We start from the raw sequence: 14,716 nt of genomic DNA on the forward strand, positions 1-14,716 counted from the left end.
ACTGGGTGTTTGTGTACGTTTTGCGCGAAAATTATGCTGCGGTGTCTTGCGTTTCGGAAAGACCCCCATTTGTTATGGACAAATATGGTAAATGTTACTGACAGCCATCCTATAGGGTTGGCATCTCTGTCGGGCTGGGATTCGAACCCTCGACCCTTGGATTGAGACTCCAGTAAAAGAACCACAATACCACAACATTTGTGATAAGAGCTATATAAAAGCTAAATATTATTATTATGATGGAATTGTACCAGGTTCATTTACCTGTTGTGCTAAATGTCAGCTTTTTGCACGATCATTCATACAAAAAACAGGAGCAAAACTTTCATATTTCCATGGGCCAATGCTTGGTAATCGTACTATTATCTTTCTATGTAATTCCTAGAAACGATGTCTCCGGATTCGTTAGAGGTGCAAGTCAACTTTGCTTACCCAGGCGCAACATGTGCTTCGGTAGCAGATGAAGAAAGCCTTAAAGAACTAGTCAGCTCTAACATCATGAACAATGTTGAAGGCAGTGGCTGCAATGATTGTGCTCTCTCAAATATACAGGTTGGTATGACATCGACTAAAGTTCATCAATCATATTTTGTATAAATTATATTATATACCTCATATGAAGATTCTAGGCTTCCGATTGGTTAAAACTACAGGCATAGCATTCGCTACTGCTGGATAATATTGCAAAAAATATTGACCAGGGCCCCGTCTTATAAAGGGTTGCGATTGATCCAAATCAATCGCAAGTTCTCCAATCAATCGCAAGTTTGCAGTCTCCCATTTCTTATGTACATAATTGCGATTAATATCAACTCTTTATAGGAAAGAGCCAAGGTATAGTTCTACTAGCATGTGCAATGCAAGACCACAATGATTGCGTGTGAAATTAACAATGGATAAGCACAGTGACACACGCGCAGAGCTATCAGACCTGTTAGTTTTCCTATAAATAAATACATTTTTGCCTGCATAGTTTGTTAATTTTTTCTTTTTTTTATAATTGGCATATTGACAGCATGTTTTCGGGTCTCAGTTGAACCCATAGCGTTATTGTCATGTGAAGATGCTGCAAACATTGTCCAGTTGCCCCTGCAACTGTTACATTAAGCTTGGTTGCCGCTCAACTGCTAACATGTAGAGACCGCCATCATTCATGATAGCTGTTACACATGAATGCAACTGCAGATTAATACCTTGGGATTCGAACACTCAAACTCTAAGTTGAAAGTCAATGTAATGAACTACTACGCCAAGACACCTCAATACATATATTGTTAAACATATAAGGATATCACAAATAATATCGCTTGTGACATTCATTTGTCTCGCAATGTATGTGATGATAAAACATGATAAAATATATTGTAAGCTAGCGTTTTTTATATTCTATAGGTGGACCAGCGGTCAAACAATTTGATCAATAATTAGAACAATAACGGACAAGGCCTATTGGCCGAAGCAAAAGCACACAGGTGCTCAACCACTCAACTGGCTCGGTGCGGGCCGGATGGACGGGGAGTGTCATGGCGGCGTATCGTACGCATCCAAAATTCGGGGATATCGATCCTGTTGTCCCTGTTAAAATTATTGGGATTGCAACGTATATTGATAGCTTCTTTAACCCTCTGTGTGTACCAATGTCGTTCTTGGGAAAGGCATTGAACCCCGTCTCAGTCTGGCTGATGCTGGTTATCCCTAGCATGCTCGACTGCAGCTGAGTTGTCAGTTCGGTGGAGCCTGACGTCCGTCTTATGCTCAGTGATTCTTTCTGATATCGGACGGGCAGTTTCACCGATATAGGATCTATCACATCCTGTACAAGGGATGTTGTACACAATGCCGTCTCGTCTGTGTTGAGGAATAGGATCCTTGGGGCGTGTTAGTTGTTGACGTAGGGTGGTATCTGATCTGAAAACCGTTCGGTTAAGTTGTTGGGAGACACCATCAACGTACGGCAAGACTGTTAATGCCTTGTATGCCTTCTGATCCTTTGGTTCCGACGTTCTCTTCTTGGTTTTGTGTACAAAACGACGTGGATAACCGTTAAGACTCTAATTGTTCTAATTATTGATCACATTTTTTGACCGCCAGTCCACCCATTGAGTATAAAAGAAGCTTGCTTACAATATATTTTATTACCTGACAAAGTGTTGTAGCGGCCCACAAAACGGCTTGATCTTTTGATCCCTTGTTGACCATACATTGCGAGACAAACGAAAGTCACTAGCGATATAATTTTTGATACTATATCAGCAATGAGTAATATATTTAGCATTATGAATAAGGATCATTAAAAAATCAACTTTTCTATGTTTAGTAGACACAGGGCCAATTTTGTGACTTAGCAACATTTTGTTTATTTACATACATATAGTTATATGTACACAAGTATTGAGTTCTGCTTGGAGTTCGAGAAAATACACAAAAGCAAAAAAGATAATGACCCTCCTACTAAAAGAATATAAATACATGTACCTACACACATTATGTGCTACTCATTTTATTTCATTCTTTATGCTTTTCTAAAGTAGGTTTTTCTTTCTTCAATTAATTAAGGTCAACAATTGTGGTGTGTCGAAGAAGAGGTCAGTTGAAGAATCTCCTATCACTATCTCATTCAACATAGATTTCAGCAATGGTGAGCCACTTAAATACTAATAAACTCATGTGTTAAGTTTAGCTCTCTAAGGGTTGATATATGTTTATATTCCATAGAAATAATGGGTTATTAAAATATTTGTATGCCTTATTATCTCTATCAATAACAAATAAAAATAAACCCTCCTTGCTGATATTAATGTGAAATGTAACCTAAAATAATTTAATTTTCTTTAACACTGAAAATGATTAGAAGAATTAAATTGGTAATAATATTAACAGAGATGGTGCTTTTTTAACACTTAGCGTTTGTGTTTTTGATCAGTTCTTATCAGAATATATATATATATATATATGCTCTGAGTCTGTCTTGCCTCTTCTCATCTTCTGTAGTGGATTTTTTTGCATTTATTCATTTTATTCTCTTATTTTCCAGACCTCTGATGATGTTGTTTTTGTGTGTATTACACTCAGATAGAATTAAATCTTATAATCTTACTCAAACAGTCTTTATGTTGGGATATTAAGATCAATTAAAAATGGGGGCATATTTATTATTTCTGGCACTACATATAAGTACTTTTTAATAGTGCAAAAAGGTACAAAATACTGATAAAAAAATAAAGGTACAAAAAATGAAACGTATTCACCTTATATCTATCAATTAAGTTGTAATACGATATAAAAAATATATAAAAAATCATGTTTTGTATTAAGTGCTGGCCGTTGATATCAACAAAAACATTTTGAATGCTGCCCTACAACAGGTGCTTTTTGTAAAGGATATACATTGATGCATAGCGCACATTTGCCCTCGTGATGCCCCTAATTGTGCCCCAACATTATCACCTCAGTCATACCACGGTCATGTATGTATACCTGTATTGTCTTTTCCCCTTAGTAACTATGGAGGGATCATTCAGCGAATTTAGCAACAGATTTGACAATCGTGTGAAAAATGGATCCTTTTCCCTGGAAGTCGATGGTCAGGTCATTGCAGTTGAACTTAATCAAAGTAGCGGTCAGGTCAAGATTACGTGTCCAAGAGGGTCTGGTTTGACAGTACAGGGAACCTGCGGTAGGTCAAGCAAATCTACTTAAACATTTGATTGTACATTAATCATTGGTTTGCCAGAAGGAGCAATTTGCATTGATTGATTAGAAAAGCACTTTTGGGCAGTCATTTTGACATTAAATTATTACATTTTCCACCAGAAAATCAAAATGTCATAACCATACTTCTTATAGCTCATACAAAGATTGTTAAAAGATGTTATCTGAGATACAGCTTAACCACTTGACTGCAGACCACATACATGTACGTGTTCTCTCTCTCCCATGCCTGTGCGTACCATGTACATGATTTTCAAGACATTAGCACTGCATAATGCCTAACCCTACTGTGTAATTAGCACTGCAATGACGTTACACAGTTCTTGAGCAGTAGCTGGCGCCCTTCCCCTAAAAAAAAGGCTTTAAAATTATTTTATTTGTATGAATGTGTGAAAGATCTGGTGATGAAAGTGATGTTGTAGTCCCGTTGTATTCCCACTAATGGATGTTAGTGCGAATAGAACAGTAGCACAGGGGGTATGAACGCGTATTAAGCCAATAGCTGTCAAGTGGTTAAAGAGAAGGTTGAGTATCATTGTTATTATGCAAGTGGGGAAGAACATCAGACAAAAAAATGCTCCCTGAAAAGCATTGCTCTTCAAATGCCTCCATATTTTAAATATGACAAGTAACAGTTTAAAAATTGGCCCAATTTTATGCCACATGTATGTGTATAGTCCCATATAGGTAATCAATAAATTAGGGACACACTCTGTGACATTTTTGGTGTCCCTGCTTTCTGTGTACAGTGCTTGTTACTTTACCAAGGCTGGGCCAAATTTCTTATCATTTTGATGACTGCGGAACCTTACAGTACACACCAAAACTTATATGCTAAGTGATCAATTTTTTCTTGTCGATTCCACACCATTTCTTTCACAATGCCATCGCCCGACCAGAACTTAACTTTATCTTTTACGGCATATAGTGGAACAAAAAGTAGAATTTATTTCCTAATGATATCATATCTTAATTTTATTCTTCTTTTCCCCCAATAGTTGTATGCCCCGCTGGTACTTTCCAGTACTTCCTACCAAACACCAGCACAGCTGTGTGTGCACCCTGCTTGCTACACACCTATCAAGATCAAGAGGGACAAGTTGAGTGTCTTCCATGTCTTTCAGGTTTAATAACGAATGATCCTGGAGCTGATGATATCAACCATTGTATAGGTAAGTTCATTAAACATGATAGAAACTTCTTTTTAATCCATCATGATAATTGAGCTGAATTGCAGAATGGGGCCTTTTCAACAGATTTGTATTCAGAGATATTGATAATGATAATATATTGAACAAAGTTTTTGGTTACACCACAAATTCTTTTGACAGGGTTAGTTGGCCTTGAAATGGGCCTCTCCTGCTCGGTGTTTCAATAGAGGTTGTACATATCTTTTTTGATGTCAATGGAGCCTTACCAAACAAGCCAAGTACATCAACCCCCTGGCCTTCCTTTAAAGGTGCCGGGACTCGGGTGTAATATCTGTCTGGTCAAGAGTAGCCCACCATATTCTTAGTAATGCTACATAGCTCCTTATCAGGGTAAGGGTCAGAGATATCCACAGCCAGCTTCATCAGCTCCAGGAAGAGATAAAAACCCAGCTGTCAAGTTGACTCTCTCAAAAGAAGACTGGAAAAAGGTTGAGAGTTTTTATAGAAGATCCTTTGAATTAGCCTTTGAGAAGGCAAATAGGGAAATTCAATAAACTGCTCCCTTCAACTCCGTCTGACCGCAGATCTTTCCAACGTCTGACTCCTAGCAAAACTGTAATCAACCTGAGCAAGCTCCCTCAAACTCAGCAGGAACAAGAAGATTTATCTTTTGAATTAAACTTTGCAGTAGCCCCCCCCCCCCCCACACAATTTGATAAAAAAAAGACATCATTCAACGAATTGAACCAGGGCTCAAACACCTGAACCAACCTAGGGCTAGCTCCATCTGCCTACAGATCATCCAGGGTCTGCCCTTGGCTAAGCTGCCCAGGCCTTAGTTCCCGGTCACACATAGAGGACGCACGGCCCGTACATTGAAAATAAGAAAAAACAAGGTCACTGCATTGTTGTCAGGATTTGGGAGAAGCTAGCGAGCTGACACCGAATGCAAAGCCTGTTGCTAGCGCACTGCGCATACAGAGCAGATACAGAGCTCAAATGTTTAAAAAATCCCAAAAATGCACAGTGTATTGCAACTGAGTTCTTCAAGATGTCACCCAAGATAATTAACCCGACATCCCTGAACCCCACTGCGTTACATACACGCCAGGTATATGCTAGGGACATGCAAGAAGAACTTTCGGTGCGCTAGAGAATCGTTTAACATGATCATATAATAATAATAATAATAGTGGGTTCTTGTATAGCGCTCATGTCAGTCAGATTTGACCCTCCTGGCGCTCCCGATTATTACCCTGGCTTTAGCACGGCTGCCATACGGCGCTCTAGCATTTCAAGGAATAAATTCCTACCAGGTACCCATTTACTTCATCTGGGTGGAGTGTGGCATATGTAGATCAATGTCTTGCCAAAGGACTTTAGTGCGGCGGCGGGACTCGAACCGCGGACCTTGTGATCGACAGTCCGGCGACGTATCCACTCGACCACAACACCTCTGCATGTTCGCTGGACATGCGTTTGAAATGCGCTAGGTAAGTGCTAGGTGTGCATTAGGCGTTCGCTAGACGTTGGCAGCCGAACTCACAACGAATACAGAGCGTGTGCTCTCCCCATGTCTGGCGTTAGTCCAGCGCACTCCTTTTGGTGTTTGCATTCATGCGTCGAGCTTTGTGCCAATTTTTAGCATGCTTAAAACATCCAGACGCCCACAACGAATGCCGTCAAATGCACTGCGTTGGTCCGAACGAACGAGTAATGAATGATGACCCACACCTGGTGAACGACAACGCACTGGCCAAAATTGCAACTTTTCAATGCGTGGGCAGTGCGTCGTCCCCCGTGCGTCTCCTATGTGTGTACAGCCCCATAACATCAGCAAGGTTGAATGTTCAGCCATTACAAGTTTGCGCAGAGACAATACCATCCACATTCTCTCAGCAGACAAAGGAAATGCCACCATGGTGATGTACCCTGGGATTGAGAGTCAATTGAATAAACCAGTCTACCACTCCACTATAACACGACACAAATCTTTCAAATTTGAATGTATTACCATGTGTTGATAACTTGTTATCGTTCTCATTCCATATAGAACCATGTCCACTTGGTCATTACCAAGATGTGTGGTCAGATCCTAGTAACACTACATGTGTTCAGTGTCCTCTTGGTACTTACCAAAACGAAATTGGATTCGAAAGCTGTTTCCCTTGTCCCACTGGATATGTAACTCTGGAACTAGGAGCAGCAAGTGCCTCTGATTGTGTTGGTAAGTCTCACTTTCTCTCCCCCTCTCTCTCACTTCAACTTCCAATTCCATTTGCTTTGGTTGTTGCTCTTAATAGTGTCATTTTATAGCCTGTTCCCATTAACATTTTCCCTGTTCTTAGACGTACACATACTTTTTCATCATTTTATAAAATTACCAAGGTATGTGTGATAGAAAATTACGAAAACTATGGATAATTTTATTTTATTTCTGACAATATTAAGCTGACCAATCTAAAGATCTTGTGAGGTTGTTAGTTGTTTCTGGGTAATTTTACATCGAACCAAGATTAGGTCTCTACATTTTTCATTACCTACCTATACAATTATTGTTTCCTAAGTTATCTATTCACCAAGGCTAAGTGTAACAAAGCGTTATTGGTTATTTTCCAGAAGTAATCATGAAGAAAAATCACAAAATTTTCCAAGAACAAATCTTTAAAAATGTTTGCTTTTTGCTAATTTCTTGGTAGGTTAATCTACTCGAAGCAGTACTACCAATTCAAGGTTCAAACTTTGTACAGAGCATGCAAAATCTATCATCACATATATATTGTCAAACATATGAATTTATCAACGGGCTTTTTATTCTTAATGTGCAAAATGTGACCAATTAGAGATTACAATTATGATGTGACAATAATTCTGATAAATGGTTGACACTTTAACAAATAAGCAAATGATTGATAATTGACTGAAATTGTCCGTTGTATGCTTAAGTTCTGACTATATAATTATAAAATATTGAAAATGTATTGCTGTCAAATGCTCAGAGAGGTAAATATATGTAGGCTTATATTGTAATTTTGTTTTGTTAGCGGTGTGTAATGCAGGGCATTACGTGGATCTTTCAAACGAGACCAATCCACAATGCCCACCGTGCCCACTCAACACATTCTTAGATCTTGATGTACATCAAGAACAAGAATGTTTTCCATGTGCTCCAGGAATGATTACCATCCAGAATGGATCTTCACAAAGTACCGACTGTTTTGGTAAGGGAAAAAGAAAGAGAATATATTCATGAAAATCCTCATAAATATCATTCTTATAAAATCATGGGGTGCTAAGATTCAGAATTACTATAATCATTTTGGTGAAAGGATATTGCAATTGCAAGCTATGAGTGATGCTCAGCCAAACTTAAATTAAATTGTGTGTGAAAATATATTTTAACTGAATTAACTAAACACTTTCTTAGCTCGAATCCATAACAAAACACATACATTGTGGCAGATAACTCTCATGCCAGTACAGTCTACTACTTCTACTACTACTATTAACATTACTACTACTATTAACATTACTACTATTAGTATACTACTACGACTACTCTACTACTACTGCTGCTACTACTGAAACAACAACTACATGTTTATGATGCTCATGTTTCTTCAGTTAACATGAATTTCCCAATGTTTTTGGTTATGTAGTTGTGTGCCAGCAAGGGACCTATCTGGAAAGTTCATCGTGTATTCCATGTCCTCTAAACACCTATCAAGACCAGACCAATCATCGTGAGGAATCCTGCATCCTATGTCCTGGCAACCTGATTACTTTCAATGAAAGTTCAGACAATCTTGCAGACTGTACAGGTATAAAAACAGACAGACCCATCATTCAATTCCTATTGAAAATACTGCAGTGGCCTCATATGAGGATGTAGGATAGCTATAGAAACTTTACGAAAATAAATAGTTCCCTCTTGCAACAGGAACCTGGCAACCTGGTTACTTCTGATGAACGTTCAAACAATCTTGCAGACTGAACAGGTATAAAGAGAAACAGACCCATCGTTCCATTCCTATTGAAAATACTGCACAGTGGCCCAATATGAGGATGTGGGATAGCCTACTAATAAATACTTTATGAGAATACATAGTTCCCTCTTGCCACAGGAATTGTTAATGCTATTCAACTTTACATCAAGTATTGCAAATTTCCAATTACCCGGTACTTATCTGATTTTTTTGTGTCCATGGTTTCATTCAGGAGATCAAGAAATATTTTCCAGTGTAAACTAATAAAGTCTCTAGAAATATATTCACCCCTTTGCAAAATACTACTGACAGAGGGGCTAAAACAGAATTATTTAACACTTATAAGGCCGCTATTTTTCTGATTAATAATGCTAAATATATTACTCATTGCGGATATAGTATCAAATATAATATCGCTAGTGATATTCGTTTGTCTCGCAATGTGGTCAATAAGGAATCTAAAAGTTCACGACGTTTCGTGTGCATCTGCAAGATGAAGTGTTGCAGATGCACACGAAACGCCGTGAACTTTTAGATTCCTTATTGACCACATTGCGAGACAAACGAATATCACTAGCGATATTATATTCGATATTTTTCTGATTGTTCGCTGCCTTTTTTTCTTTCGAGTATTGCGCATCTTTTTAAAGATTTTTATGAAAATCAGACCTATAGTTACAAGGTCACATGACCTTTTGTCTTTGCATGTCAGCCCGAAAAATCTCTCATTTTCATGATTTGTCCACAAAACATATGGAAATGTCATTTTTCCTAAAAATAGATCAAACATTGGTTAATGGGTCTCGTTTAAAGTTAAGGTGGTTGTTTTGGGAGTCAAAGTAGTTGAATTGTAGTTAGAAATGAAATAAAACAACAAAAACAATAAAATACATAAGTTAAAAAACAGTGAAATACATGAGGAATTATCAAAACAAGAAATAACATAAGGAATAAGCTGGCTTTTCCACATTTGTTGTATTATTATTCCAGATGGTCTAATGAATATATGTAGTGAAAAGGAATGCTTAAATATGAATAATAAAATGTGATTTTTATGACTGTATTTGCATAAATTACCATAAATATGCAAATTAGTGCATTTAAAAAAAAATTGAAATTATCATAGTATTCTATACACTTCATTTGACACGCGTGCACATTTTCGCAGAAATTGGCCATTTCAGGGCCGTACTAAGACCTCAAATAGCCCGGCCTTTTTAGGGTTAAGTCACAAGGTAAAATGTCAAGGGTTACAGGGCTCACTATGAATGCAAAAATAGCTTGTGAACGCATTATCATTTGAACCGACAGATTGATTACTATCAAACTGAGGACATGTATATATCTTACAGAGCCAATGAACTGATTAGATTTTGGGGTCATGAGGTCAAAGATCAAATGTATATGAACAATATTTTGTAATCTCGATATTCTGAGAAACTGTTAACTCTTTGCCCGCCACGTTCGGCTAGCGGAACATACAGCGGGCTGCCAACTTCGACTCAAGTCACATTTCATTCACAATACACACGGAACGCATTTAATTCTATTGTACGCACACACACACAATAGTAACGCGTGCTTCGCATTGTATACACATCACACTTCATTGCACCGCTTTCGCAGACATTGTTTACATTGACATTTTCCGAGAAAAATTGAGTTTTTGAAACTGCTTTTGCAAATATTCTGATGAGCTAGGATGGCCCCTATTAGGAGGAGACGGGACTTCTTCACTGCTGATCAGGTACGAGAACTTGTGATGGACCCTGTTCCAACAGCCAACTCTGATTCAGAGGAGAGCGAGACTGACTCTGACGAGGAAGATGAGCCTGGTCCCACACGTACACTTTTGCGTAATCCCACAGAACATGATAATGGCGTGGACATCAATCACGATTCAGACAGCGAGTTTGAAGAGGAAATTAGGGATGATGTGTCGATGGTTTCAGCAGAGGATGAGCCTGAGGAGTGGATAAGACTCTCCTTGTTTCTTAATTCTCTCTGCCCCTCTGTATCTTCTCATCCTCACTTTCTCTTTCTGCCTTTCTTTCTCTGTCTGCCTATCTGTCTTTCTCTCTCCATGTCTCTTCTTATTTATATCCATATCTGCCTATCTCTTTCTTCTTCCCCTCCCCCTCTATCTCTATCTTCTCACTCTCACTTTCTGTATCTGCTTATCTCTTTCTTTCTCTCTCTCTCTCTCTCTCTATCTCTCCCTGTCTCTTGTTATTTCTCTCCCTATCTGCCTGTCTCTTTCTTCCTCCCCTCTCTCTGTCTCTCTCTATGTTGTTCTCACTCTCATTATCTCAACCTGCCTCTGTCTTTCTCTGTCTGCCTATCTGTCTTTCTCTCTCCGTGTCTCTTCTTATTTATATCCCTATCTGCCTGTCTCTTTCTTCTTCCCCTCCCCCTCTATCTCTATCTTCTCACTCTCATTTTCTGTATCTGCTTATATCTCTTTCTTTCTCTCTCTCTCTCTATCTCTCCCTGTCTCTTCTTATTTCTTTCCCAATCTGCCTGTCTCTTCGTTCTTATTCTCTTTCTTTCTCTCTCCCTCTCTCTGTCTACCTCTTGTTATAATGAACATGTCAATATGAGACTACATTATGTAGACGAATATATTTTATTCTTATTTATTATACATCAGCTTTCTACAATTCATAACTTAGTACATGTTTCAAGCATACATTATGTTCATGGCTTGCCTTATTAGTGTAGAAAATCAATAAGTTCTTCTATTCATTTCTTTCAATTCTAATAGCTTGCACAGCCTTGCAAGTAATAATAGAATGTTACACCATCTTACCTACAGACACAATAAAGGTCATCAAAGTACAATCAAGAGACAGGAAGTCTATTCAAAAGTACCCAGGGTCAATTTCAATAGGAGATTAGTTCATTGTCGGCTTACTCTTTATTCAATCCTAAATTACCAGGCTCATTGTGACCTTCAACATATGAATTTGGTATGTAGTGAAAGCTCATGAATACATCTTTTCAATGAACTAACTCAGGACATAAACCTCCATAACAAAGTATTAGATATAAGAGGTATAGAATACCGTTCTAAACGAAAACTTGGATACAAAATGTATAGTTGATAATCTCAAAATTTATGATAATATACATTACAAAAATGATACCATTGGCAAGACTATTAATTTCTATACAATATTGCTACACAAAGTTTTTCATTACAGTACACCAATCAAAAGTTATTGCGAGTTGAATAAGCATAGTCCATGCAGAACCCCTCCTAAGGTGGCACCCTAAAAACAATCTGGCACAGGGGGGATTGTGTACGTGGCGGGCAAAGAGTTAATGGATTACAATCAAACTTGAATTAAAAAAATTGCTTCTGTTTTGGTTTCTAAAATTGCTCTATGGCGGAGGCATCATTTAAACTGCGCGCAGTCGAAGATCTATCTAGTTTACGATCATTTTTCTGATCAAAGTGTTGCAAATGATAAGGTAACTTTTCATATATCTGTTGAAAATGGAAGAACTTGATGGAATGTTGGAACAACTTCATAGTACTTCAGAAATATCAAATGTTACCTGGCAATAAAATAGCATCTCCCAAGTGTTATATTGGATACATTTTTAAAAGATGTAAAATTCAAATAGGAATTGTAATTCTAAAATTTTGCTAAATCAAATATAAATAAGGGAACACTAACAGTTTGAAATCTTTGGTATATAGCATATAGTTGCAATGTTTCTGATAGAATAATAGATGGTCCACTATTACTTCTTTCCAAATATGAGCCTGTAAGAACGCAGGGAAAGTCCAAGGTATTTTGTCACATACGTTATCAACATCATCTGTAGTATCAGTAAACCCAACACATTTCTAATAGAAAACTGTATTTGACATGCGATTAGACCAAATAACAAGGAAAATGTAAGTTGCGACATGGTTTTTAGGTCGTTTTTTAATTTTTTTTCTCGTTCTAACCCTATTTCTCATTGTTTGCTTATAGTTGCTCCTGGAATGGAATGCAATGCTGTACTTGATCCATGTACAGGAGGTGGGATGTGTATGAATGCTACTGGCCTCATTAACTGTACCTGCCCAAGAGGGTTCTACAACTACAATGATACCCATTGCCAAGGTAAGCAAGACATCATGCATCTTCAGTTTGATCTTTCATTCTCTCTCTCTATATCCTGACTTATGGATCCTGCTGAGTATCGTCGTAGAAGTAGAAGTATATTCAATTCAATTCATTTATTCACTCAATTTATAAACGGATACCGGTACACAAAATTGTGTATGAACTCATGTATGACAAATATAAAACGATAGGCATAGTAAAATCATGAGTTAAAAGCACAAGTAACATAAATTGAGTGGGGATCAGATTAAAGATCTATAATAAAGATATTATGAATTCGACCCCATTGTGATGTATAAATTGCATTGAATATTGTTGCATGAACAACAAGAGGGAGAAACAAGAGAGAAAGACAGAGACAGACAGAGAGGGAGAGAAAAATAAGATGAGAAATAAAGTCAATACATAGATGGAAATAAGACCCAAGCATGTTTAATATATAAGAGATACAAGTATTAGTTCGCAATGCATCCAGATCTATACACGTTTGCCCAGTGACAAGCCATCACATCGACCTGCTACAACAAACGGCACCCGATAGCCAGAACGCAAAACACACACATTGCCCAGACCTGCCAACCTCTGGAGTTCAAAAACTGTATTCTTTAATCCCAAAAGTTGTATTCTTAAAAATAAACATGGACTGTTACGCAAATCAATGCCTCTTATAGTTCCTATTTACAGGAATAATTTTTTTTATAGACCATTGGTTGAATATGCATGATTTCGTCATGACTGTTGTGTTCGATGAACCAATGAACATTCCCAAATTGCTGATGTGAGATGCTTGTAGGATACTTTACAGGACAGAATGGGAATTTTGCCCTTGAAAATGGCACACACACAATTTTTTTTTTTTTTTTTTTTTAATCGTATTTTATTGGGGAAAATCGTACTGTCGTTTTCGCTTCTAAAAATCGTACAAAAACGACTAAATCTTACTGGTTGGCAGGTCTGATTGCCCCCTGCTAGGTCGAACAAACATTATGGCTTGCCCAACCCAACAACAAGCAATGCATGCATGCGCACTCCGACCACCGAAACCCCATCCACTGCAACAGGCAAATGCAATAGCCTGTCACTATATAGGTACGCTCAAAAAAGGAAGACAGGGCTAGATTTCCGCTTTGTTGTATAAACCAAAAGATATGCCAGTTGAGTAACCTGAAAGCAGAATAAAAAAATCATCCTCATAGTATACATGTCTAAAACACACAAAATGTACTGCACTAAATCAGCATGCATTTATCCTGTAATGTATAATACAAATCCTTAAATTGCAATCCTTTAGAATTCTCAACTCTATATCCAAAAGGCCTAAACCCCCATTAATCTCTATGTCAAATTAACATATCTTGACAGAAATACTGCTCTCGTAAAAAAAAACAGTAACCAAAGTTCTCAGCCTAGATAAATTCCTAGTCAAGACTACCTTTAAAGTGACTCGGTAACATTGTTGAAGGTTGATGACAAAAATTGCTTAATTTTTGTATAAAATGTTACTTACTACATTCCTTCTACTATATTATAACCCTCTGACATGCAAAAAATCCTGAACAAATTGTCAAACCGCAAAGATATTGTAGTGACTTGACCTTTGGAGAACTTTGCATTTGTAAATATTATTGTCTTGTCTTTATTGTGTGGCTTGAAGTCTAGCCTTTTATTCCATTGTCACTCATTTCTTTAGTGACACCTGTTGCATTACTAGAGTGCCACAAATACTTACTCTGGCAAGCACATTCCA

General features: G+C 37.7%; 1 protein-coding gene across 3 annotated transcripts in view; it reads left to right on the forward strand.

The window, feature by feature from the left end:
* The window catches only part of LOC105443222, a 52,883-nt gene that overhangs the window by 6,267 nt on the left and 31,900 nt on the right, over positions 1–14,716 (forward strand). The window contains exons 8-15 of one of the 3 annotated variants that reach the window (XM_030990782.1): positions 386–552; positions 2,557–2,638; positions 3,500–3,676; positions 4,710–4,883; positions 6,916–7,089; positions 7,907–8,083; positions 8,522–8,683; positions 12,835–12,966. In XM_030990782.1, coding sequence (XP_030846642.1) covers positions 386–552; positions 2,557–2,638; positions 3,500–3,676; positions 4,710–4,883; positions 6,916–7,089; positions 7,907–8,083; positions 8,522–8,683; positions 12,835–12,966 — 1,245 coding nt within the window. The remainder of the gene's footprint in view (positions 1–385; positions 553–2,556; positions 2,639–3,499; positions 3,677–4,709; positions 4,884–6,915; positions 7,090–7,906; positions 8,084–8,521; positions 8,684–12,834; positions 12,967–14,716) is intronic. The other 2 variants (XM_030990783.1, XM_030990784.1) reach the window with 2 other exon arrangements.

The sequence above is a fragment of the Strongylocentrotus purpuratus genome, unplaced genomic scaffold (assembly GCF_000002235.5).
Source record: "Strongylocentrotus purpuratus isolate Spur 01 unplaced genomic scaffold, Spur_5.0 spur5_scaffold_19, whole genome shotgun sequence".
In the NCBI taxonomy this organism is placed as follows: Eukaryota; Metazoa; Echinodermata; class Echinoidea; order Camarodonta; family Strongylocentrotidae; genus Strongylocentrotus; species Strongylocentrotus purpuratus.